The 25,601-nt window shown below is 43.2% G+C and overlaps 5 protein-coding genes across 25 annotated transcripts in view; 2 read left to right on the top strand and 3 right to left on the bottom strand.

Moving 5' to 3' along the window:
• The first annotated feature begins 1,726 nt into the window (after positions 1-1,726).
• LOC143218756 (protein RCC2 homolog) lies at positions 1,727-6,312 on the top strand. Of its 2 annotated transcripts, XM_076444185.1 has the most exons (5): positions 1,727-2,212; positions 2,620-2,637; positions 2,828-3,068; positions 3,232-4,079; positions 4,495-6,312. In XM_076444185.1, exons 1-5 carry the CDS (start codon positions 2,012-2,014, stop codon positions 4,663-4,665), a joined length of 1,479 nt encoding a protein of 492 aa, XP_076300300.1. In that variant the 5' UTR covers positions 1,727-2,011; the 3' UTR covers positions 4,666-6,312. The 2 variants fall into 2 exon arrangements, with proteins under 2 accessions (XP_076300300.1, XP_076300301.1); XM_076444186.1 differs by lacking the exon at positions 2,620-2,637 and having other exon boundaries at positions 1,728-2,212.
• On the bottom strand, positions 4,830-8,607 carry LOC143218762 (uncharacterized). Of its 4 annotated transcripts, XM_076444196.1 has the most exons (4): positions 7,648-7,789; positions 7,368-7,536; positions 7,123-7,303; positions 4,830-7,042 (listed from the first exon to the last, which is right to left on the bottom strand). In XM_076444196.1, the coding sequence occupies exons 2-4, from the start codon at positions 7,448-7,450 to the stop codon at positions 6,500-6,502; spliced, it is 807 nt and encodes a 268-aa protein (XP_076300311.1). In that variant the 5' UTR covers positions 7,451-7,536; positions 7,648-7,789; the 3' UTR covers positions 4,830-6,499. The 4 variants fall into 4 exon arrangements, with proteins under 4 accessions (XP_076300311.1, XP_076300309.1, XP_076300310.1 ...); XM_076444194.1 differs by lacking the exons at positions 4,830-7,042; positions 7,123-7,303 and adding exons at positions 8,156-8,418; positions 8,486-8,607 and having other exon boundaries at positions 7,368-8,099; XM_076444195.1 differs by lacking the exons at positions 4,830-7,042; positions 7,123-7,303 and adding an exon at positions 8,156-8,550 and having other exon boundaries at positions 7,648-8,099.
• A 19-nt stretch (positions 8,608-8,626) lies between these two features.
• Positions 8,627-12,177, bottom strand: LOC143218765 (ras-related protein Rab-18-B). Of its 4 annotated transcripts, none has more exons than XM_076444202.1 (5): positions 12,039-12,177; positions 10,785-10,960; positions 10,598-10,715; positions 10,085-10,402; positions 8,627-10,028 (listed from the first exon to the last, which is right to left on the bottom strand). In XM_076444202.1, the coding sequence occupies exons 2-5, from the start codon at positions 10,871-10,873 to the stop codon at positions 9,858-9,860; spliced, it is 696 nt and encodes a 231-aa protein (XP_076300317.1). In that variant the 5' UTR covers positions 10,874-10,960; positions 12,039-12,177; the 3' UTR covers positions 8,627-9,857. The 4 variants fall into 4 exon arrangements, with proteins under 4 accessions (XP_076300317.1, XP_076300319.1, XP_076300316.1 ...); XM_076444204.1 differs by lacking the exon at positions 12,039-12,177 and adding an exon at positions 11,522-11,671; XM_076444201.1 differs by lacking the exon at positions 12,039-12,177 and adding an exon at positions 11,312-11,505.
• A 70-nt stretch (positions 12,178-12,247) lies between these two features.
• Rhogap93b (MyTH4 and RhoGAP_KIAA1688 domain-containing protein RhoGAP93B) lies at positions 12,248-24,845 on the top strand. Of its 12 annotated transcripts, XM_076444161.1 has the most exons (13): positions 12,248-12,390; positions 13,613-13,717; positions 13,964-14,120; positions 15,194-15,358; positions 15,465-15,999; positions 16,219-16,773; positions 16,983-17,372; positions 17,452-17,640; positions 17,720-18,576; positions 18,652-19,095; positions 19,363-19,636; positions 22,130-22,356; positions 22,489-24,845. In XM_076444161.1, the coding sequence occupies exons 1-11, from the start codon at positions 12,377-12,379 to the stop codon at positions 19,555-19,557; spliced, it is 3,606 nt and encodes a 1,201-aa protein (XP_076300276.1). In that variant the 5' UTR covers positions 12,248-12,376; the 3' UTR covers positions 19,558-19,636; positions 22,130-22,356; positions 22,489-24,845. The 12 variants fall into 12 exon arrangements, with proteins under 12 accessions (XP_076300276.1, XP_076300280.1, XP_076300277.1 ...); XM_076444165.1 differs by having other exon boundaries at positions 13,616-13,717; positions 13,982-14,120; positions 19,363-22,356; XM_076444162.1 differs by having other exon boundaries at positions 13,616-13,717; positions 19,363-22,356.
• LOC143218754 (pancreatic triacylglycerol lipase) overlaps positions 19,364-25,601 on the bottom strand; it is a 40,667-nt gene continuing 34,429 nt past the window's right edge. For 2 of the 3 annotated variants that reach the window (XM_076444179.1, XM_076444180.1), the window contains exons 7-10: positions 24,421-24,852; positions 23,621-23,747; positions 23,178-23,393; positions 19,364-22,297 (exon numbers count right to left, since the gene is read on the bottom strand). In XM_076444179.1, coding sequence (XP_076300294.1) covers positions 22,195-22,297; positions 23,178-23,393; positions 23,621-23,747; positions 24,421-24,852 — 878 coding nt within the window. In that variant the 3' untranslated portion in view covers positions 19,364-22,194. The remainder of the gene's footprint in view (positions 22,298-23,177; positions 23,394-23,620; positions 23,748-24,420; positions 24,853-25,601) is intronic. The other variant, XM_076444182.1, reaches the window with a different exon arrangement.

The raw sequence follows: 25,601 nt of genomic DNA, 5'->3' as shown, positions 1-25,601 counted from the left end.
GGTTGAGTTGCACTACTGAATTTCGTGCCACCTCCTTCGATATTATGTTCTCCTAATACAAAACTCAATTTTCGAGATTTTCGGAAATTTTCGGCCGTCTGACTTGTCGTTGACTTGTACTACTGAATTTCGAATACCTCCTTCGACATCATGTTCTCCTAATACAAAACTCATTTTTCGAGATTTTCGAAAATTTTCGCCAATTTTCGGACGTCTGACTTGTGGTTGAGTTGCACTACTGAATTTCGTGCCACCTCCTTCGATATTATGTTCTCCTAATACAAAACTCAATTTTCGAGATTTTCGGAAATTTTCGGCCGTCTGACTTGTCGTTGACTTGTACTACTGAATTTCGAATACCTCCTTCGACATCATGTTCTCCTAATACAAAACTCAATTTTCGAGATTTTCGAAAATTTTCGCAAATTTTCGGCCGTCTGACTTGTCGTTGACTTGTACTACTGATTTTCGAATACCTCCTTCGACATCATGTTCTCCTAATACAAAACTCAATTTTCGAGATTTTCGAAAATTTTCGCAAATTTTCGGCCGTCTGACTTGTCGTTGACTTGTACTACTGAATTTCGTGCCACCTCCTTCGATATTATGTTCTCCTAATACAAAACTCAATTTTCGAGATTTTCGCAAATTTTCGGCCGTCTAACTTGTCGTTGACTTGTACTACTGAATTTCGAATACCTCCTTCGACATCATGTTCTCCTAATACAAAACTCAATTTTCGAAAATTTTTCGAAAAATCGAACTTAGTATTAGGAGAACATGATATTGAAAGAGGTATCCGAAATTCAGTAGTACAAGTCAAGGACAAGTCAGACGCCCGAAAATTGGCGAAAATCTCGAAAAATCAGCTTTGTATTAGGAGAACATGATGTCCAAGGAGGTATTCGAAATTCAGTAGTACAACTTAACGACAAGTCAGACCCTCGAAAATTGACGAAAATCTCGAAAATCGACTTTTGTATTAGGAGAACATGATACCGAAGGAGGTGGCACGAAATTCAGCAGTACAAGTCAACGACAAAGCAGAGAGTCGGAAATTTTTCGAAAATCGATTCTTGCTTTGTGTATCCAAATCGCTGGAAATACGTTCGCGGTGCAGAATGTAACAATTCATATAATCAATATGATTCCGTGACGATTTGCCTTCTCACTTATTCGAGTTTGAATTATTCGAGTGGCACGATCTCCCATAAGGCTGGCTGTCTTCTCGTCTCTCTCTCTCTCGGTGTGCATAAAACAGTAAAGTGGGTTCTGTTCCATGCTAAAGATGATGTAGGAGCTGTTCCAGGCTAAACATGATACGCAGACAAAAGTGGCACCGTGTTAAGTATTATCTAATAATTACATTCCTTAAAAATTTAATGAAATTTTAAAACACCCCTGGAATAATATAGATTCATATAGATTCTATCTCCATCGACCCCCAAACGACCCACCCGGACCTGCCCGGACCCCGTTGAGAACCCCTAATCTAGTGCGTTTAGTGAGATTCGCTTGTTCCGTCCAATAAAGTATAAGAATTTATTTCAGGGTACTGTTTGCTGCGCAGGATCTCCAGGATAATCCGAGGACATTTCGGACGAACTTTGACGTATATTTTTAGGCCAAGGTCACGAGAATTTTTCGAGATAGCATTGCGATAATAGAGTCCATTGCGCAGCGGATTGAACTTTCCCGCAATCTTGGAAAATCGCGTCTCGATTCCCTCGTTCCCGCGCAGTCGAACACGAGGAACACGGGGGGGCGCGCTCTCGGCGATTTACAATCATAAACTCGCGTTTGCTTTGTACTTATCACCGGAGCATGGTTTTATTATGATTTTTGAGCGCCAGGTGGCCGCGTTTTTGTTGTCCATTTGTCGAACAGAGTACAGGTCCTCAGCGCCATTACATCGATAAATGTCATTGTGCCCGCGTCTCCCGCGTACCAGAGTTTTTTCAAATCCGATTATTCATTTCAAATAGACGCAGCTTAGTCGTTCGCGGAAACAATGTCGACCAAACGGAAAAACACCGCGGCGAAGAAGGGCCGGGCCAAGCAGAAAAAGGTCGAGTACGACGACGAGGACATTTCCAGCGAGCACGAGTCCGTTGTCGATGACGCCGAGACCGGTTCGAACGCTGACGTTGAGGACGCTACCGAGGATGACCTTACCGATGTCTCCAGTTTCCCGGAATTGCCGCCACCTGAGGTGAGGATCCCTTTCATCTTTCTCCTATCGCTTGTTTATCCCGGGTACAACACCGATTATCTTTTAATCGACCTCGTCGAGGTTGCACCGTTAATCCTATTGACCTCTGCGCAGAGGCCCCGAAAAAATCGACACCGTCTTTTCTCTTCCTTTCATTTCCGAGGTCACTGTTGATTTTTCACTGATTTTTATTCCGTTATTCCGTCCTCGAGGTTTATCCAGGTGAAAATTCCCGACCAATTTCGGATTAAGATAGTAACACGGTCCTTTGGTAGTAATAAAATTACTTGTTGGCTCGTATTGATTTATTGTTCGGTATATTTCTCTAGTAAATTTGTTCTCGAACATGTAAGCTACCGAAGACTGCATATATTGTGTTCTAAGAATCAACATTCTTCTCGATTCAGATGCAAGAAGGATGTTTGGTGAGTTGCTTACTGGTCACATCGTACACAACAGCATCTTCTGGACAGTACTAGTCCTCGATTTAAATTCGAGCAACAATTGGTTAACTGCGAGGCCTGAGAATTAATTTTCCAGGCGTTTATTATAGGAAGTACTCTTGGATTGCGCACAGAGAAATTGTTGATATTATTAGTTGTGTTGTTTTTGCAGGGAGGATGGGGAAAGCCAGGAACATTGCTCATGTGTGGTCTCACGAATTGGGACATGGCAGGTCGCAAGGCCCCACCAAAAGGGGTCAAGGCTAACGTGGGCCGGAGTTTATGGACCCCACATACTTTCAAGAATCTGAACGGTGCACGGATCAGACTGGTTGCTTCTGGTCCTGCTGCCTCTCACAGTATTATCGTCACCGAGGATAATAGATGCCTAGCCTTTGGTAGAAACAATAAAGGTAACTGTAGCGATCGCTAAACACGGAGACTCTGTTGCAAAAATGAATACAACTAGTAGAAATATCCTTATGGACTTCCCAAAATTGTTAAGAAAGAGAATACGGCGGAGAACCTGTTGTTATCCTGTTGAAAAACAAGGTCAAACAACTCTGTCTGTTCCAGGTCAGCTAGGTGTCGGCGACTCGAAGCGCAAGGACGAGCCGACCGAGGTGACAGCGCTGAAAGGTCACACGGTGATAGCAGCGTCCTGCGGCCGCAACCACACGCTGTTCCTAACGAGCCGTGGAATAGTGTTCGCGGCTGGAGACAATAAGTTAGGCCAATGCGGCGTCGGGAAAAACGACGCTTGCATCCTGTCCGCGACCAAAGTAAAGTACACCGGCCCTCCTATAGTGAAAGTCGGCTGCGGCGCCGAGTTTTCGATGATCCTAGACGTTAAGGGTGGGCTACACTCGTTCGGCAGCCCGGAGTACGGCGCCCTCGGCCACAACACCGACGGCAAATATTTTATAACGAACACGAAGATGGCATTCCATTTCGAGAAAGTGCCTAAGAGAATCGTTCTTTACGTCGAGAGAGCGAAAGACGGTCACGTGACGCCGCTCGACCGTGTCGAGATCACGGATTTCAGTTGCGGCCATTATCACACTGTGGCGATCGACAGCGAGACCCGTGCATTCTCATGGGGATTCGGTGGCATAGGTCGTTTAGGCCACAACGAGCAGAGAGACGAGTTAGTGCCTCGCCTGATCAAGCTATTGGAACCACCTTGCCGAGGTGTTCGAGCTGTCCATTGTGGCAGCACTTACAGTATCGTTATCAACGCTCACGGAACTGCCTTGATGTTTGGCCAGACCAAACGCACCGGAGAGGCGAACATGTATCCCAAACCGATCCAGGACCTGTCCGGATGGGTGATCCGCTGCGTTGGATGCTCGCAGACTAGCGTGGTTGTCGCCGCTGACGAGTCCGTCATCGCCTGGGGCGCCAGTCCGACGTTCGGAGAATTGGTAAACTCCTTTTCAATGCTAATTCTTGTCTTACCAATTGCTAGATCAGGGAGTTCCAATGTTTTAACACGTAGCTCGTGAGTTGCACACGGCTCCTTGCCCGCTTAGGTACTTCCCCCATTCTTAGACTCCATCGTTGCCGTAGAATTTCGTCCCTGTTCCGGTGCTGCTCCACTAGCTCTACGGATGTACGTAGTAGTGGGAAGAGATTGACTAATGGTGGGGACCTTGCAGTTCTCGGAGAGAAACAAGTTGGACCTCCCTGTGGCCTAGATATTTAATTATAAACTAAATTTTTATAAATCGATGTTAGTTATTTACGGTTTTCTGACGCGGAAGATATACTTTCGACTGTGTTGCTTAAATGTTTAGAGGGCGTGAATTGCGTCTAAAATTGCCAATGGATTTTGTTTAGGGTATTGGTGAATTGCGCAAGTCGTCGACCACACCGATAGAGGTGACGGCATTAGAAGGTTTATACATTACTGCTGTTACCTGCGGCATCTCTCATACGCTTATGATCTGCCGGGACGGGTCCGAAGAGGAGAAGGCCAAGATCAACAAACTTCAAGTGTATTCCGTTTAGATGATAACGATTCGCAAAGTAGAGGTAAAACAAAAACGAACGAAAAAGAAGAAAAAAAAGAGTACGAGAAAACGCAAGATTACTCTTTCAGCGTGCTAAGAAATTCTTTCTGTGTTCATCGCAAAACCCACTCTTTAACCACGAACGGATTCACAAAACCGGAAATCGCCACATTGTTCCGATAAAAAAAAAGAAACACAAACAGAGAGAGAGAAATATATACAATATATTCCTCTTTGAATAGACTGCGAGAAACGTCCATATTGAATACAGACTTAAAGTAATTAATTACTTTATTACAAACATATATAATAATGTACTTCCACCCTTTACTTAACGTACGAAGGAATGTTTACCGTAATAGGGAACCCCGTTTTGTTAGTAGCTCAGGATATAGACCAAACAAATAGATGCGAAAAAGAATATATTTTGATACGTTGCTATTTTATTGAAATACTCTGCATCTTCGATCAGAAATGAAACATAGTTGACACGTATGAGGAAGAGTGCTGGATAACCGAAGCAGGAACCGTATTATTCGACCTCGCGATTCATAGTTATTTTGATGTTTCCATAAACACCGAGCGAACGATAAGCAAACGGACAGACATTGATTCATTGCAGTAGTACCTGAATCATTAACACCTTGCGGTCCGCTCTCTCTCTCTCTCTCTCTCTCTCTCTCTCTCTCTCGTTCTCGCATTCTAATTGATTGAGATTCTGTTTTATTTTGAAAAAAATCCAAGATCTAATCAACGTTTTATTTATTTATTTTTTTTTGTATCGTGTGACAGACCGCAAGTGTTAAATCTGCAAAAATCAGTTTTATTATTTGTATATAAAAACGAGGTTGAATCGTAGCTAGACTGCGGACGTTTATACGAGTTTATACGTTTTCGAATAGATTATTTATCGATGTGGAACTTCCAACAGAAATTAACAGTTCCTGTGAAAAATGTTTGTTTCGGTGATCATTTTTTAAATGCGTTAGATCGACAGTCTAGCAGCGACGCCCGTTTTGAATGGTTTATACCTTCTCTTTTTTTATAACGAGTCTTCAGAGATTTACAACATTGACATGTATTGCAAACATTTTTGTTATTCTGTTCTATCGCGATGCTTCCTCGAGCGCCAGCATTGTTGGTCATACTTATGAACTAAGGATTGCTTTCCAGTTACACAAACAACAAAGAAAGTCTTAGCAAGGGATATACATTGTTGATAAACGAGTGTGGTTCAATACACACAGTGTACACACACACACACACACACACACGTATCGTACACCGTCGAAAATTCACGTATACGCGTTCGTATTTTACTGTTCGTGTATTTCCCTCCCCCTAGTGAATGTAATCGAAATTTTTATATTGTCACTTTATTTGATAGCTGCGTCAGTCGAGCGCCCTGAGGAGAACGAGAATGATTGTTCGGGTACCATAAGTTGTTCATACTTTTTTACGAAACGCGACTGAAAACACGTCACTGCCACGACTACATACTCCGAGCGTGTCTCGTGATGTCAAGCATCCATTCCTTTTCAGTTTCACCGATTGTTCTTATGCGGATACAAGCCACGCACGCCGTTCTACTATACCGGAGACGAGTGTACAAGGCAAATTACGAATAAACGAATTTTACTCTCTATTTACTTCTCGCTTTTTCATTATTATAGTAATTTTACAGGAACTACAAACTTGAGGAAATTCCCGTGCTTCCAAATCCTTTGATTCTATGTCGTTAACTTTGCAAGAACTACAAACTCGCGGAAGTTGGCATTCGGATTTGTTCGGTGATCAATTTCACGGGAACTTTGGAAGCATGCCAACATGTTTTACGGCTTGGTAATTTTACAGGAACTACAAACTTCGGGAAATTCACATGCTTCCAAATTCTTTGATTCTATGTCGTCAACTTTGCAAGAACTACAGACTTGCGGAAATTGGCACTCTTCGAATCTTTCCGACTGAGGCAGTGGAGAACTGTCAGCAAGTTTGTCGGAGCTACAAATTTGAGGTGATAGATCAACTCTACATTTCTTGAGCTGACTGTCAACGTGTTTGCAGAAGTCGCAGCAATTAGGAGGTCCGTAGCCCTTCGACTTGTTTAAAGGATTGTTAGCAATGTTGCAGGAGCTGCAAAGCTCCGAGAATTGGCAAGCTTCAAGCTTGCGTGACGGTTCTATTTTGCACGCGCTGCAAATCTCTGGAAACTCGCAATCACCGGATTTTCTTCGTGGCTTTTTCATACATTTCAAGCAAGCTTGTTTAGTAACATGTAACTCCTGATGCTGCTTGCATCTCAGGCAAGGAATATTTGCCAGGGCTTCCTCGTTTTTAGATTTGATCAACTCCTCCTTTTCTATGTTCTGTTGCATCTGTTTAAAAATGATTTTTCATTAATCGATACTTTCAATTAGGATTTTTCACGAAGTAGAAATCAAAGGATCGTGCTAACAAGAAGTTTATGGTCCATTTCCACGTTAGCTTGTGCGATCGCGTTTTGAATACGCTCCTTCTTTTCAGGATTAATATTTTTCCACCGCATCAATTCGTACGTCATGTAGTATAGAGAATCCGATGGTTTGTATTTCAATGTTCTAGCCAATGCCCATGCTATTGGCACCATAACATTTTTTCTACGATGTCAATAAAGTTTCCTAATAAAAATTAAATAACGAAGCGTGCATTGATCGCTCTCACCTTAAATAATCATTCCTTTGAGCAGTAAATTCATCCACCGTATTTTTTTCCGTAGTACGACCACATTGGCAATCATATTGCATATATTCTACTTTATCGTAGACAGTAGAATTGCTGTCCGATTCGCTTACTTTGTTTATACTTTGGGTTATCCCCGAGTTGCAGGTATCTGGTTCCAAAACAGTTAAGCTACATTTGCATATTATTTCCTATGTATTTCATTCAATATTATAAACAAGCAGATACAGCAAACAAATTGAAAAGAAATCGTAGACCCTACATGGGAAGATTCTTTTTCCATTTGTTCCAGTCCAAGATCGGTCAAGATTTGCTCAGTTTCCTCGTCGATTCCATATTTCTCCGCTAATTCTATTACTTCCTGTTCTATTCCAATGTGTTTCAAGAACAAAATTACTTTTTCCGATGATCGATTGACCGGGGACTGCCAATTTAGAATCCCAGGAATGTCGATGCCACTTAGCAGTAAATAACGAAGTATACAGGCACTCTGAAATCCTACTCCGTATATAATAATGCGCCAGCAGTCTGGTTCTGTTATGCCAATAGCTCTCAAATTTGATATCAACTCGGGATTATATTTGGAAGTCCACATGTCCTCGAATTCCAGCATGTATGGATAAATGTTGAAACACCTGAAGTAAGAAAGCTCGCAGGAGTTCAAGCTAACGAGGCCCAGTTTCATTGCTTTTATTATAGCGTGTATGGACATGCCTAAAATCAGTTTCTAATTAATTACCAGTCCGTGTAAAATCAGTGTAGATCATTACCTTTGTTTAGTAACATGTTCAAGACAATTGTACTGTACAATCCACTGTGGATAGTGACCCACAATCGTCTTTCATTTGTGGTCTCATTAAAACATGTTTTTCTACTCGATTGGGTTTCCGCGAATTGTTTAAATTTACTTGTAATTAACTCTAGCAATCTTGCTTTACTCCATGTACCATATCTTTGAAGCCCTCTGTTCGTTAAAATTATGTTCGCTTTATTTAATTCTTCGGATGGACGTGGCGACGTAGAGGATATTCCCCTGGAATCATTTGAAGAATTTTGCGTATAACCGTAATCAATCTTTAATTGTAACAATTGCTGACTACCTTGCATCCTTTGCACATCCGCTTTCTTCATCGACATGAATCTTCTGTTGATTCATGTCTCGCAGATGGTGGTAAAACTTCGATAGAAATAAAGCCCATGTCAAATGGTTGATTAAATGAATTTGCAAACAGCAGGCGATTGTTTCAGTGACGTATATTAACGTACAGTATCGACTTTATAAAATCTGTAGACTAGAAATTCCGCAGAACATTTCGGTATGTCGTCGGAGATAAATAAAGCGAGGAAAACGTTTCGACGTTCGCGGGAATTTTGCATAGTTAAAATATTTGAAAGTCAGAGGTCCGAAGGATTCGACAAATACGGAAAGTACTTTATTTACAAGTACATTACAGTAGCTCTATAGGACACTTATTATACGCCCGACCGTGGCCCGACCATCAAGAAAAGAAAGCATATATGGTAAAATCAAAAGTATAAGCAAGTTGCCACGTAAACACTCTTACGCCGATATGCATTGCATTCATAGTTTGTGCAAATGGTAACTTGTACATGATACAACAAATAGATAACTCATAAGATGAAGGTCTGAATCATGATGATGCTAAAGTTTCGCCAATTTTTTCTATCAATTTAACCCTACGTATTATATGTATGCAAGACATATTTACACGAATACAAATTCATTATTACAAATAGCTATATAAAATTTAACTATTTAACAAAGAGTTACACGTTACAAGCAAACTCATGTATATCTTTGATACATACGAGGTTTGATAAAAAAAATACCAACAATTTTATTCCCTTCAGAACACTGGGCGCAGACACGACTTAGCTCGACATTCCGGAAAAAATCTAACCCAACAAACTTCCCAAATCATCATTTCCGAATTTTTTCCGATAGATATAAATCTGCGGCGCAATGAAATTGAATCTGATTAATTTTATTCGCAAGTGGCAGCAATGTTGGACAAAGTGTACAAAATCCCACAGCACAAAGAGTCCCGCCCATTTGTTCAAGTCCACGCCCCACCACTTGTTTTAGCCAGTCGTGCGTTCCGCTTCCTTCAATTCCATCCCCACCACGACAACTAATCCGCCCACTCGCCTAAGCCGTACCTCCCACCAATCAACAGATTATCATCGAATGCATGTGCTCTCTGGTTTTTAGAACCTCGTCATCGGTTCCACTCTAGACGGAACTGCATAGTACTCTTTTTATCACCCATCGTACAGAAAACGTTCCCTCCCGCGGCATACACAAAACAATTAACATGCTGCGTTACTCGTGTTTGTTCGTTAAATTCTCACACGTCGGCATCTAAATTCCGAAATCGAGGTTAGACCATATTCTTAGGGTGTAGCTGTCGCTGTAATTCGTCATCGGTCGAATTGGTAGACTGCGGTCAGTTAAAGCAAACTGCAGTAACAGTTCGAGTAGTTATTGGTCGGCTGCGGCGAATCCGCCAACTGTATCCCCCTGTGCGAGCTTCTGTTTCTTGCTCCTCCCATCGCGGAGGAGTACATCCCGTTCACGGTCAATCGATCCCGTCGATCCCAGAGACCGGGTGTTTGTATTATCTGCAGATTAACTTGTTTGAGAGGGAGCCTATCAATTTGAAAACGAGGAATCGTACCTTCTGCACAAGCTCCTCGAACGAGCACCTGATTCCGTCGGCTGTTTTGGCACTGCTCTCGATGTAGAGCGTTTGGTGTCTCCTCGCAAACTGTAGACCCTCCTCAGTGCTGACTTCCCGGTTCGGCAGGTCCACTTTGTTGCCTACCACCATCTTCACGATGTCTGTTTTGTTGCAGTAGGTCGTGAGCTCGTTCAACCACGTCTCCAGCTTCAGGAATGTCACCTTGTCCGTGACGTCGTACACTAAAATCGCACCTTGACCGTCCCTGTAGTAGCTGGGTGTTAGTGTGCGAAAACGCTCCTGTCCTGCGGTGTCCTGGAACGTTAACATTTCTATGTTAATATAATATGTTCAAGGTGTCCATAACTCTGTCTTCTATGCAAATCGCAGAAGAACAAATTATTTGGTTCACAATGAAACGATGCAGTGAAACAGTTCATCATAATTAAGTTATGGATTTCATGCATTCCTTAGTCGAACAAAAATTATTCAACGTAATAACTGACTGACCCAGATGGCAAGTTTTACAGTGTTGCCGTCAACTGTGATCTGTTTGGTCTTATAGTCCATGCCGACAGTGCTCTGCATGTTCTCATAGAACTCGCCCTCCGTGAATCTGAGGATGATGCTGGTGGGAAAGAGTTCTCAGAGATTATTTACATCCTGCCTCTTGTTCGGAACGAATGAGAACACATACCTTGACTTCCCAACATTGGATTCTCCTATTATCAACAGTTTCAGCACTGTCAGCACGTCCTGCTCTGAATCCATGCTCGACTCCATCATCAGAGTCTCTCCTCTGCTCAGACTTAGCAGTTAGAACAGCCTGTGACTCAAGGTTCCTTTCTAAATGCAGGGTACAGTCGAGTTACTCTGTACAGAAAAATAAATAAACGATAAGACAGTGTAACAAAGTTCAAGTTCAAGCACTTGTAAGTTTGAAAACAGGCGTGACGAAGGTGTGATTATTTAAGGTTAAGTATTCCAAACCAGCTACCTTGTTCAAAAATCACAAAAACGACAAACTGATGCTTTAGAGCATCCCGAACAATAAACAACCACAGAGGTGCAATACTTCCAACAACAAGAAGAACGTAACTACAGTAGGATCTAAATTATGAAAGCTTGGAACTATCTGACCGATAGTTCAAGCATTTGTAAATTTGAAAACAGGTGTGATGAAGGTGTGATTATTTCAGGTTCAATATATTCCAAACCAGCTACCTTGTTCAAAAATCACAAAAACGACAAACTGAATGCTCGAGAAAGTCCCGAACAATAAACAACCACAAAGGCGCAATACTTCCAACAACAAGAAGAACGTAACGATAGCAGGATCTAAATCATCGCGGAAATAAGGGAATCACAATTCACAATACACAGTCATCGTCAGCGTGACCTAGACGATAACAGGCGAAACGTCAAAACAATTACGCCAGCTATGCGGTAAATAATACAGATGTCGCTTCAATTTGTTTCCAACAATTGTCGAACGCAGTTGGAGTGTTTGTTGCTCGCGGAAACGGGTCCTCAGAAACGTTGGAAACAGAACTAAAACGAACCGGTCAGTATTTAAAAAAGATGGCCTGTGGTATTTCAGGAGAAATAATCAAATTCACCAGTCTAACCGAACATTGAGAGAGACGATTCTCAAAGTACGAGCGGTGAGACTGACCCTCGGAATTCCGTCTAAAATTACATGCTGCGAAATGGAAAAAGATATGGCCGTCGGAATTCCTAACCTGAGCGTGTCTCGCTCGTTATCACTGGCGGCGCCGTCGGCTAGATAACAAATTTAATGAAACGAGGAACAGGTGTTGGAAGGAAAATGTGAGTTCATGAGGTTTGACACAAACTCGTACTGGACATGGAGGACGTCTCCATGGACGCTCCGGGCCGTTGTTGGGCCATTCACGATCCTAATCAGTGTTCGCCTAAATCGTATACTCACCCGGCAGAGTAGGAACGTTCTATCAGCTATAAGATATCGGTGTCGTCGTACACCATCCCCGGAATTAAAGTCCGTGGTTTTCCCGTCTCGCTATAGCGGCTTCGGGGAAAAAAAAGATGGCCGCCGGTGGGCTGCCATGAAGGGGCTGCGTCGCTCGTGCTCGTGGAAATGGGACGTTGCGACATCAAAGTGTCACCGTGCTCGTGCCCGTGAAGTGTCACAAAAGTGTTCCCGAGGTGACGTGAAGCGCTACGAGAAAACCGGCTGTCCCTTTTCTTTCCGTTAATTAAATAAATAAAGACCATCGTCTTCGTCGTCGGGTTGTTCCTCCGTTGATCATGGCATCGGACGGGTAAGTAAGCATTTATTTTCGCCCTGGTTTTCAGATCGGCTCTCCTAGGGGAATGGACGATCCGAGAGACACACGGTCCTATGCCTTTCGCAGATCGATAGTGAATTTTTATTCCCAGTGACCCGTCCCAGTTTCGTTCCGAGTCCTTGAGCTTAGGATAAGCCCTTCTCCTTGGTCGTGAATCGGTGCCATCAGGGTGGGTCTCTTCATTCCGGGTTCTTCGAGGAAAAAAGATTTTTCTTTTCGGAATTTACTCTATGCGATTATTTGCTCCTGTCCTCCTTTCCGTCTCTATCTCTAACTCTTGTCTTTCTCTCTCTTTCTCTTGTTCTCTCTCTCCCCCCTCTCTCTCTCCCTCTCTTTCTCTCTCTCTCTCTTTCTCTATGGCGCACACATATACACTCTCGCTCATTGCTCTCGCTCTTGTCACTTTCAGTTTTTTTTCTTTTCGCTCGTGCTCTCCGTGTATACAACTATGCGTCGACGAAATTCTGCTGCCTATTTCAGTCAATTAAACGGATAGCATGACATCAGACAAGTTGCTCTTATATCGAGAACGTAGCATTCCTTTTAATTTGCGGTTATCGGGTGGGGGTGAACACCCTTTTGTCACGGGCGAGAGAGGCGAGGTTTTTGAATTGTTACACCCTGTGTCTCTCCGTGTATGTGTCTTCTCTCTCTCTCTCTCTCTCTCTCTCTCTCTCTCTCTCTCTCTCTTTCTTATTGAATTTTGTTGACAGTGTTGACGGCGATTCCGATCGTTTGACTTAGGGGCGAAGGTAATCGCCGATAAAACTTGCATCCCTCAGTGCTGCTCTCCGTTTCGCCGCGGATTCCGCCGAATTGAGATATCGATTAATTATTTATAACTTACGGTGGATCCGATTTTTTTTTTACTGTCTCACACGGCCCGGTGTACGAGTGTGTTCTCGGCACGCATGTTTTACCACACGGCGTGTGATCGTCGTTCCGTTCGATTTTTGTATGGGTGTCCACGCAATTTTTTTATTCCACCGGATTTATTTTTAGAGTTTTTAATTATAGCGCGAACCGGAGTAAAACTAATTGTATTCACCCCGCACGCCTTGATGGGTTTATCCGCGTTTATACCAGCTTCTAAATGTCAGGGTTTTCTTAGACGAGTCCTCGGTGTCGTGTGTCCGTTCCTCTGAGAGGGATTCTTCTCTATTTGCCAGTTTATTGACGATCTATTTGATTACAGTAGAATGGAATGGGTGGAAATCATAGAGCCCCGCACCCAGGAGCATATGTACGCCAATCTGACCACAGGAGAGTGTGTATGGGATCCTCCGCCTGGCGTGCCAGTGTAAGTATCGCTACAGTAATATTTAACAACTTTCTCGGAAAGATAAGTCTTAAGATCGAGTTGTCTTTCCGATTTAATTAGCCCGGTGAAAGTTTGAATCGTATAAGGTTCTCCATTATAACATAGGAAGCATTTATAATTGGGCCGGTGATTTCTACTACGGTGTCGCGGTCTGAATTTATAAATGCTTTGTACGATCCGCATTTTTTTTTTATACTGTGTGCCGTCTCTGGTTCTGTTTGACAGCCGGTCCTCTGGTTGCAGGAAAAAGACAGACAACAATCAATGGTGGGAACTGTTCGATCAGAACACTTCACGGTTTTACTACTACAATGCAACCTCACAGAAAACTGTCTGGCACCGTCCGAGCGATTGTGACATCATACCGTTAGCAAAGCTCCAGGTGGGTGATTCACCGTCACTGATAATAGATATCGAATGGCTGGTGGCATTGATAACATCAATGATACTGTCAAAAACTAGGTGGGTCATGTAAATACAGGGAATGATAACTGGCGAGCTTTGTCGCTTGCAGGGGATCTAAAGCAATGGAGGGTAGGAATATCAGATAAAAAGTAACATTATTTTTTAACGAATAATACAAAGAAACAGTGTGTCACAGTTTCTTAGCATTTTCTATAATCGGAAACGAAAAATTGTGTTGTCTCGGGAAATAAGGTTTTGTAACTAATGTTTTCTATATCTTAAACGCAAATTATTGTAATACTTTCGATTTATATACAACGGGTAATATCAATTTTATTTTTAGAAATAAAATAATACTAGGTTACACATGTTATTTTTATTAATTTCTGAGAAGCTTGTTTTGTGTCCGATAAACGGGTGGGCCACGGTAATTGGTACTTTTACGAATACAGAAACAGACCCGGGCACAGCCGTCGCACGATCAATCGAAGGCGAATAGTATTTCCAATAAACTATTTATAGAAATTTTCGTATCGATGTTTATTGATTATACGAATTTTTCGCAAGATATTTAAAATCAAGGATAGCCTTGAACACGTTGGAATCGCTGCAGGAAAAATTTAATTGAACGGGAATCGATCCGAGGATTTCCGGGTGACGTCCTCCTCTCGCGGAGCATGTTAGGGGATACGCGACTTAAATTATTTATATCTCGGAAACCATCGAGCAATTACGACTGATATTTTTATGCACATAATTAACGATTCGTATGCTTCGATCGTACAAAAGCTCATTAAAATCGAAGCCGGACAGTTCGAGTTCTTCCCTTGTAAGTGTGCAAGCTGTCTGCTCTCCTCTCAGCTATAAATAGACGTTTGTAGTAGCTGAGAGAAAAAAAGTACCGTGAGATAAACCTGAGAATCTCTGGAACCGTATTACACGATATTGAACGAATTCAATAATAACACCATCTCAATAACATGTCCTCTTTTTTCGTGAGTTTCCGCGAAATGAACGTTCGTTGAATAATTATACCGAATTTGTTGGTAGACGTTGAAGCAGAACACAGAGCCAGCGAGCAGCAGCGGAGCTGATAACCAGAAGTCAACCGAGCCAAGAAAGAAAGAATCTGTATCCACCCAGACGCAAACTCCTTCAGTTAGCAGATCGACGAGGTTCAGTCACCAAGAGAGTTCCAATTTGTCTTCTTCGTTGGTAGGTCCCTCTAGCTATAAACATTTCCGTACAAAATATTGACGTTTCTGAAGTCCAAGATAGAAATCCTGCAGCTTAGTTCATTTTGAAACTGGTAACTTTGCAGCAAAGCGGCAGCGCGAATAAAACACGGATATCCGGCGTCGGTGTGGACCTGCAGACGTCTCCGCCGTCTCCATCGCCGTCGACGAGGCGTCATCATCATCATCACCACCACCACCACAACAACAAGCATCATAGGCACCATGAAGTGCCCACGGCTCGCCGCCAGCACAATCATTCACAGGATTCCGGTCGTTCCAGCGACAGTTCGGTCTCTCACAGTCGAACGTCCTTGGAATCGACAGGCTACCGGCTGTTGGATTCTCCTCATCGTCATCAACATCATCGTCCTCCTCCGCAGACCGCACCCAACCAAGCACAATCCTCGCCGAGACAGCACAGCGGTACTCTGGAAGCCAGGGGCCACAAAAGTGGAACTCTGGAGAGCGTGAAGAACCAGAAATCCGTGCCACTGGGCGAGCCACCGCCATTAGGTTTATCGCTTTCCACTAGCACCCCTCTGTTTAAGAAGAAGACGTTCGTCGACTCGCAACGCGAGGGTAGGGCAGGGAACTTAGAATTGGAAAAGAATAAAAATGGTAAGAATGTGAGTCATGTTTTTGTAATTCCTGAGATCCGTGCACGAGATACCTTGCTCTTCGTGGCCGTTCACCCTCGCACGATCCTTGACGATCGAAAATTGTAGATGAACAGGATGTTAAGAATATTCGAAGCACGAGGAACGTGCGAGGGTTAAGACTTAGGTGTTAGACTGAACGCAGACTCTTCAGGGCGTTGATTTGTCGTTCGAATTTCAGGTAGAGAAAGTAGTAGAGGCTCTTACGGTCCCGAACCGAGCACCTCACCATATCGCGACTCGTTGATGGAGTCTAGACTATTTAGGCAGGAGATGCCTCCATACCGTCCGCCAGAAGTTCAATTGAGTCATAGTTATAAATCGCAGGGTGAGAAGTATGGCTCCCTGGTGGAAAGTAGTAATCGTTATCATAGAGATAGGGACAGAGAGATTCACCATAGAGAGAGAGTGAATAGTTTGGACAAGACGAACCCTTCAGCCTTTTATCCAAGTTCCATGCATTCGCGTAATATGAATAAGCAAGATAATACTGGTAGTATAGGAAGAAGGCACCACGGGTGCTCGGTGTCGCTTTCCGAGGCGAATGTCAGGGATATGTACGGCGCCATGCTGACGGAGAGGAACGAGCCCACTAAGAGCCTTGTCAGGGGTACCGGTGGCCTTGGCGGTGCCTCCAAGCAGAGAAGCCTCGAGGTCTCCGAGAGAGAACGGGAACGGGAGCGCGACAGAGAGAAAGAGTACAGAAGGAACACGGCGTGCAATAATTCCATGGATTGTAAGCTGTCTTGTAGATCTACCGACTGCGCAAATTAATTGGTGGCCCCTGAGATAAATCGGTTGTAAATTTAGTTCGAACCCTTCTTCACAAATGAATAAAGTTGACCGTCTTCAAGGCCAGAGGGGCCCACGAATTAATTCGCGCAGCCATTATTTTTCCAAAGTCCGCCCGGTTCGGTGTTCCTCTCACGGTAACTGTTCTTCAAGGTGTGCAGCAGCAGCCTCTGGCCCGAAGTTACAGCTTTGTACAGCAGCAGAAGCAACAGCAGAAGATGCAGCAGATGCACCAGCAGCAATCTCGTAGGAGAGACCGCGACGATGACTCGATGCACGAGCGTTACCTGATCAGCCAGAGCCACGAGCAGCCCAGGCAGAGGCTCAGCAGCAACACTAGCAGTAGCAATAGCAGTAACAGTAGCAGCAACAGCGCCGTAGGCGAAGAGACTGAGGGGCTTACGGAGGTGGACGACAGCAAGAAGAAGAGGAGCAACGGCAACCCGAGTCCGCCTCCGTCTTCGTTCTACAGGATCCCGTTGTCCGATGCAGATTACTTGTTGCCGCTTCAGCATTATATCCTTCAACAAGCGAAACTCTCAGGTTGGTAGATGTTTGTTACCTTTGGAACACCCTGTTAATCCACGATCACATGTCTCCAATCGCATTCTTCGTACCGTAGGTTGTTATAAGTTCGGAGATCCTTTGTTAGTAGAGGAAGGTGACGATTCCTTGGACGAAGAGGGCGGAAGGGGTGAGGATATTGGCGGGAGGGCTGAAGACGATTCCGACGACCAGTTCGCGGATGACGAGGCTGCCAGCAATCAGGGCGATTCTTCCAGCCAGGAGTACCTTGAGGATCATTACGCAGGTCAGTGATTTTGAATGGAGACATTCCTTCAGCTAAGATAGGGCTACTTATTCAGCTTCCACTGTCTTTCCTTCCACAGATTTAGGCAACTATGATACGGCAGGCTTAGCAACCTACTACAATACAGCGGACACGCTGACAAGGCCACAGGTGCGGCCTCCATCTCCGCCAAACACCACAGCACAAACAGACCCGAGGGACAGCGTGACGACCACTCGCCAGGTGACGGTTCCCACCTGCACTATAAGCACCCTGCCGACCATTGGGACCACTGTGGATAATTTGGACACGGAGGAGGCGAGGAGGAACGACAGCGCCGGTGGCGGTGACATTGAGAAATACGCGCAGGATAATCTGAACTTGAACTGCGGCCGGCCGAAGGGTCTGAGACTGTTGTTTCGGAAGAAGTTCAGCGTGCGGGACATCCTCAGCTGGTCGAAAGACCCCATACCCCAGCCGATGCTCGTGGTGGTGGACGGTGAAAAGTTACTGAAGCGGGAGGCCTGCAACCTGTTCAGGCTGGTGCAAGTGTACATGGGTGATCGGAAGACGAACGTAGGCATGACCTTGGACAGTGTAGCGATGGACATTGTAAATACCGCGTTCTCGAAGCCGCCGTTGAGAGACGAGCTCTACGTACAGATCTGCAGACAGACCACCGAGAACCCGCGGAAAGAAAGCCTGCGCAGGGGCTGGGAACTTATGGCAGTTTGTCTGGCATTTGTACCACCCAGCGCCACCTTCGAGCCTTATCTCGAAGGATATATGAACAGACACCGGGACCCTAACTTCCAGTTTCCGGAGGTAGCCAAGTGGCCGATCCACGTGCAGGTCAGCCATTATGCTACCGTTGCTTGTCGACGTCTACAGCGGATCGGCGCTCATGGGAAGCGACAGCCCCGGAAGGCCACCATCGAGGACATCGACCAGGCCAGGGTATGTTCTTCAAGGGATTGTCCTCAGAAAAAATATTTAATTCTTTTTTCTTTGCTGACCTTGACGACGTTCCAGATTCAGATCTTCAGAGCGTCGATGTTCGGCGCGACATTGTCGGAGGTGATGGCGCTGCAGAGAGATAGATACCCTAACCGAGAGTTACCATGGATACAAACCACCCTGACACGGCAGGTTTTGGCTCGTGGCGGGATTCTGACCGAGGGCATTTTCAGGGTGTCCGCTGATGCGGACGAGGTTAGTGCTTTGAAGGCTTGCCTGGACAGGTTCGAGGACGGCACGATCCTCGCAGCTTCCCAGGACGCACACGCACCAGCCTCGCTATTAAAATTATGGGTTCGCGAGCTGTACGAACCGCTGATACCTGATTCGTTCTATGCTGAGTGCGTGTCGATGAGACACGACGACGCCGAGGTCTCGGCAGGGAACGTTGCCGCGTTGGTGGAGCGATTGCCTGACCTGAATCGTCGAGTTCTGTGTCATTTGATACGGTTTCTACAGGTGATCATTGTCCTCTTAATCGTTTACAGAGAGGACCTTGCACTCGGGTGACCTTGGAGTATGTTGCGATGGTCAATATACCGAAAAATTCTTCTGTTGAAGAATTCAGTCGAATAACCAAGGCCTAGAGATTGAATACTGACTTTGAGGATGTATTTTGAGGTCACCGGAATTTTTGGCGCCTCTTTGTGAATAATTGCCAGGGTTTTTGGGTCTGTTGGTTTTTTCTTCGTAACCTGGAGTGATATAGAATTTTTTTGCGGGCAGATTTTCGCGAGACCGGAAGTGGTGATCCGCACCAAGATGGACGCCAACAACCTGGCGATGGTGATGGCGCCGAACATACTGCGCTGCACCTCGCAGGATCCCCGCGTGATCCTGGAGAACGCACGGAAAGAGATGGCTTTTGTTCGTACTCTAATCGAGTCATTAGAAACCGCTTGGGTCGATGATCTTCACTGACCTTATTCTATTGCGCTAGAAGAAAAGAACGCTCTAGACTACTATGCCAAATGAAATCAGCTGTATATTCATAAGTATTGTTAGTTATTTCACTATTCTCTATTATCTTTCACACCTTCGTTTGGTCTCTTCAAACTTCTTCGATCACCAAGCCGCCACCAATCTCGTCACGAAAAAAAAAGAAACTCTATCACCAACCACCAATCGCCTATCCCCACTCTCTATACCCCCATAGCTCCTCCCACCAAAAACCCGTTTCAATGTTCTTAAATGGTAATTTTAGTGCTACGAGTCTTACCAAGCTAATCACTCATATACACATACACAACTTCACACACACGTACAAACACACACCGACTCTCCCGAAACCTCCTTACGACTCCTCGTTCCCTATTTATTAATTTATATTGCAAATTATATGTTATACAGAATAGAGATTATTATTATATTATGTATATCACTATATATCATATTATATATTTTACCAACCCCCTTGTTACCGCGTTGACCGTAACGCGGACGGCTTTTTTACTCGATTATTGTTGAATCTCGTGTAAGATAAACAGGAATCATGTGTTACCGTGTATAGCTCTGCACTCCGCGATGATCTTTTTGTATAAGCGACGAAACATTGGCGTGTACAACCGTTTATCGAGGAGTAAACATTGCAAAAGATTAGCAAGCTGTACCCAACTGTGTTTCTATTTCCTCCGACGCAGCCTTCTTCGACTATACTTACCCTCGCTTTGACGAAACATAGTCATATGTACAGGGTGACTCGCCAGAAACAGAACATCCAAATGTTCTCCATTCTCATTAAAACATTGGGGTCATTCCAAGCCAAATCGATCACTTTTCGCAGGCATCATCGTCGATTTTGTTCTAAATGGAATATGTTGTAGTCCATGTGAAATTAGGGGGGGATTGAAGTCATCATTTAGCCGGTTTCGATTTTTTTTTAGAAATGGCAGGCCTTCGAAGTTTTCAATTTTTGCCCATTTCGGCGAAAACGGGCCTCGCTTACGAATTTTTATCTCAGGAACTTGTTTAAATTTTTAAACATTATAAAGTTGATTTTCGAGGTTGAAAAAATTATTTTGTAACAGCCCAATCCTTTCCGAATAAAACAAAAAAAAATGTAGCTCAATCGAGGCCCGTTTTCGTCGAAATGGGCAAAAATTGAAAACTTTGAAGGCCTGCCATTTCTAAAAAAAATTCGAAACCGGCAAAATGATGACTTAAACCCCTCTAATTTCACATGGATTACAACATATTTCATTTAGAACAAAATAGACGGTGGTGCCTGCAAAAAGTGATCGATTTGGCATGGAATGACGCATTCAACAACTTCCCTAGCTCTATTTAATTTTGATTTCAAGGTCGCTTGAAGGTCACCAGAATTTTTTCAAACCAGTCAGGTCCCTGGACATGAAAGAGAAAATGTTCGATGATCTTCGAACGACCTTGAATTCCATTTTCGATCTTTACTATTTTTTACCGAGACGTTCAGGTGCAGCTGTTTGCGACGACTCCTCCTGTATACAGGGTGTCTCATTAAATTCGGCGTCCCGTATGTTTTCTGTATGGCATAACAAATTTTATATTTTACATTGGACGGTGTTTATAAAAATAATCTCTAACATTCGAGACGATCTTAAAACAACGCTACGCAAGTTAATCGTTTTACAGTTGCTCCCTTATTCTCTGGTTTGTACGATTCCTACCGAACGAGAGTTACCAGTAAATTATGTATTAAATATATTGTATATATACATAACAGTTAAATTATACAGACAAAATATCACAAACGATGGTCGCCGTTGTGCCGCGAGCCGGCACTGCCTTCTATTATTATTATTATTTTTTTTTTCTGTTTCTTTGTTTATGTGTAAATACCGTAGAGAGAATTAGTAATAGCAATCGTTGTTGGAAATAATAGCATAACCACTCGCAAAAAAACATATCTGCTTTCTACACTACACTAGCATTATCTAGTTTACACCTATTCGAATTTTATATACAAGATGTACAAAGTTCGTTGATTATTATACTTAATACTGCTGCAGACGCGTGCCAATTCCATTAGGTTTCTTTTTTCTCTTCGATCAGTGTTAAATTGTTTACCAGCGTGCTTTGACAATACCAGAAGATCGCGGCGCGTTCTTCCGGGTGGAAGTGAGCAATTTTTGTTTTTGTAAAGAGAGTAGATATAAATGTATGTATACGTAGAGTTTATAAACATGATTTTTCTATGAAATGCTCCCGTGACATTTCAGCGTTTCAAGATAAGTATTACCATTTACCATTTTGTTTAGAGATCGCTGTAAGAGCTTTTCTTTCTTGTTTTTCTTTGTCGGAAATAAACCTCTGTTCGATTGTACGTTATATCGTTTCAGTATTTAAAAAAAGGCACCGCTTGGTTTCCAGAATAATTACCATTCGCATAAGTTCTATATGTATATGCATCGGTCGAACTCGCTCGAATAGAGTCCGATCGTTGAATAATTTCGAATTATCATAATTGACGGAGTCGATGTGTATCTTAGTAACCGAATTACCATGTTTTTCGCAGGAACAACACGAAGTCTCTTGAGCCAATCACAATAACAGAGAGCACTTTTCAGGACGCTGACACTGTCAGCAATTGTCAACGAAAGATGCTGTGGATCCGCTAGCAATCTCCGCGTATTCCTGCCTGCTTGCTGAACAGAGTTTGCTGGTGTAGTCTGTTTCCCTTTTTCTGCGCATAATTCAACAAAGGCATCGACCACTTAACAATGTAAAAACAGAACGAGTGACGTAAGTAATCCGCAAGAGAAAAATACTTCGATTTTTCCATACTGTAATGGCTGACGTAGCGTACTGTAGACAGAACAAATTCATGTTCGTAACCGATTATTAACACTTTTTTTCTCTTATGGATTGTTACAGGGCTTGCGTGACACTTCTAATTATATTTGTATGTACTACGACCAAAACAATCCTGTTAAATAATCGACTGTGTTAAGTGGACTGTCGAAATAAGTGTTCGTGGCGTGCGAAAAAATTGTAGAAAAAATATAGTGCACGGCTCGCAAACAATTGTAGGATGGTCCAAAAAATTCATGGAGCTTCTAGGGAGATATTAAAATTGCTCTGGACCTGCAGAAAATTATGGAGTGCTCCAAAAAATTCATGGAGCTTCTGGGGAGATATTAAAATTGTTCAGGGTCTGCAGAAAATTATAGAGTGTTGGGAAAAAGTCATGGTGCATCCGAGAAGATTGTAGAGATTACAGAAAAATTATTGGATGCTCCAAAAAATTCATGGAGTTTGTAGGGAGATATTAAAATTGTCCAGGGTCTGCAGAAAATTATAGAGTACTTGAAAAAAATCATGGAACTTCTGAGAAGATTGTAGAGATTACAGAAAAATTATTGGATGCTCCAAAAAATTCACAGGGCTTTTAGAGAGGTATTAAAAATCAGAGAACAGCAGTGGGATTTCTGTACAAATTTTAGAAGCCAGGAAATAAAATTGTTCAGCAAAAAATTATAGATTGCTTGGAAAAGATCAGAAAAGTTCTGGGGCTTTTGTGGATGCAACTCTCTTATTGGGTCGTAAGATAATATTGAACTTACCCTCTCCCCGGGAGCTCCATGACGTCGACAGTGACGCTGTTGACATAGAGGCGATCGTTGCACCAGAAAAAACATAGCGATCGCGGCTGTAGCACGTCCATGTCGTAAGTCCATGAAAGTTCGACTCGCCTGATTTTTCCAATTTCACCGGTCGCCCCCGCTGGATGCGCGACCACCATTCGCACTGTCGATCCGTGTTCCAATTTCATGTAACCGCTGCAAGCGTTCGGCGAAAGAAGCAAGACTGTATTATTTATCTCCGCGAAAGTATCGTGTACGGCGAGCGGTTATTCAGAATTGGGTCTTGGAATTTTGAAACGAATCTCTCAGATTATAACAAAAATAGCACATTGTAAATAGATGAAAAGATGAATGTGTTCCGCGAAGCTGGAGACTATTTTTGTAGAAAATAGGGAAAGTCTGTAAGATTTGCAGAGTCCAACCTGGGAGTTAGGTCGACGTCACGTATGATGCCATTTTCGGCGTGAAGAGTAACTTTCATAAATCCTTGGACCCAGCTCTCTGCGGTCGGTGGTCGTGCAAGGTTGATAGTAAGTCGATAATGTCTTCCTACAAAAAAAAAAGAGAAAGTCGAAAATGTTTCGCGAAATGTACATTTGTCAATGGAATAAATCAAGGAACGTGTGGGTGACGAGAAATCGAATCTTGATCGATAAGCGAAATTGCGGTTGCCAGTTTTCTAATCGATATCTAGGGCAGGCTCGCGGCAATTTTCCTTGTTACGATAAGGAAGAGAAAGCAGCCGCCTTCCATAATTTATAGTAACAATTGCATCGAATCCTAAAATACTCGGATTCATTTAATTCGTTCGAATAAAGGTTTTGAAAGCGGCAATTATATATTTCGTAACCGCTGCCTTAGCGATCGATACTTTCCCAGGTAGCTATGCAATTCTAACGCAGAGTGACATAACAGCGTATGCAAAATAAAAATGTTCTACCTGGACTGCAACAATTATTTTTAAATTCTTCTAGTGTTTTCACTGTTTTAAATGACACCCACTCATTTTAAATGCATAAAATCCGCTGTCTAGACATAACACAGGACAAAATATATTATTCATGTGTTCCACTTATTCCTAAATCCGTTGCTATCAACATTTAAAATTGTATGAACCGACGTCGTCTGGTTTCAACTAGTTGTTCACAGATGGGGCAGTGTTCCTAAGTGATAACACAGATTACTCCACCATACAGAGATAAGAAATACTCGGAACACTCACTGCAATAGGGGTCCTCCTTGCCAGTGGTGAAAAAGAATTTCGACCCCAGCAGCGACAGGACATCTTGACCCATGGCCTGTCTTCTAACAAGCGCGGGACTGTTGTCCGCATGGTATCCCATAACACCGCAACTGAGGCTGTTGTTGCTCTTGCAGGAGAAACACTCGCCCCTCAAGAAGCTGTTATAACTGGAGCACTCGTGGGCCACGTATTGGCACTTGGAGTTGATGCTCTCAATGAACAATTTTATGGCACGCACATGATTGCAGGCCACAAGCACCCTTGACGCTTCCTCCAACCCTTCCCTGATCAATGTCAGGGGCAGGGATGGGGTTGTTTCGCTGAGATCTGTGCACCCTGGCTGCTCCTTGCCGTTGTTAGGGTAAAAGTCCAAGTGGCCACATGGCTGACTCATTCCGTATCCTGGAAGCCCTTATCGTGTGCTAAGTTAGATTAGGCATGCTTTCTTTCTGAAGGGTCTGGGCTAGGGTCTACAATCCCGAGGGATAGATGTGCGATTTATTTCTGAGGATTTAGTTCTTTAATCTAATCTATGTTTAATAAAGAAACAAACTTTACTTGGTGAGATAATCACCTTTAGTCTTAAATCAAAATTAATTCTTTCGGGAAAGAAACTAGGCGCGGTCCGCACCCTTAAAATCCTGGAAAGGAGAGCAACCCCTTGATAAATGAGGGACCAAAAAATATATAAAAAAAACTTTTTAAAAACCACGCTTACATTAACATATTACCGACCGGTGATTATTGCATAATTTTGAAAAATCTATGGTATATGGCTAAACACTTTTTAATGGAACCTTTTTAATGTAAAAGAAAATTTCTATATACTCTCCTTTGGCACAGCACAATTATTAAAAATCCTATTAATAGGCTTCCGGTAGGTAAAGTGTTAAAATGCACTAAAACGGAGAAGATAATTTTTTTAGACATTAGTGACTATAAATAGAAGCGTGGAGCACTAAACTATATTGACGTAATCTTCGTGGGCACTCCACGCTTTTATTTATAGTCACTAATGTCTAAAAAAATTATTTTCTCCTTTTTAGTCCTTTTTAAATGGAACGCAAGATATAGTAATACTGATATGAAATAGTAAGATATGGAAATACATACGCGAGACAGAATGAGGGGATGACTCCGAGAGACGACGCGACGTCTCT

Source organism: Lasioglossum baleicum, chromosome 20 (genome assembly GCF_051020765.1).
Source record: "Lasioglossum baleicum chromosome 20, iyLasBale1, whole genome shotgun sequence".
In the NCBI taxonomy this organism is placed as follows: Eukaryota; Metazoa; Arthropoda; class Insecta; order Hymenoptera; family Halictidae; genus Lasioglossum; species Lasioglossum baleicum.
Note: the sequence above shows the minus strand (reverse complement) of the source record. Positions and strands in the feature narration are given on the sequence as shown.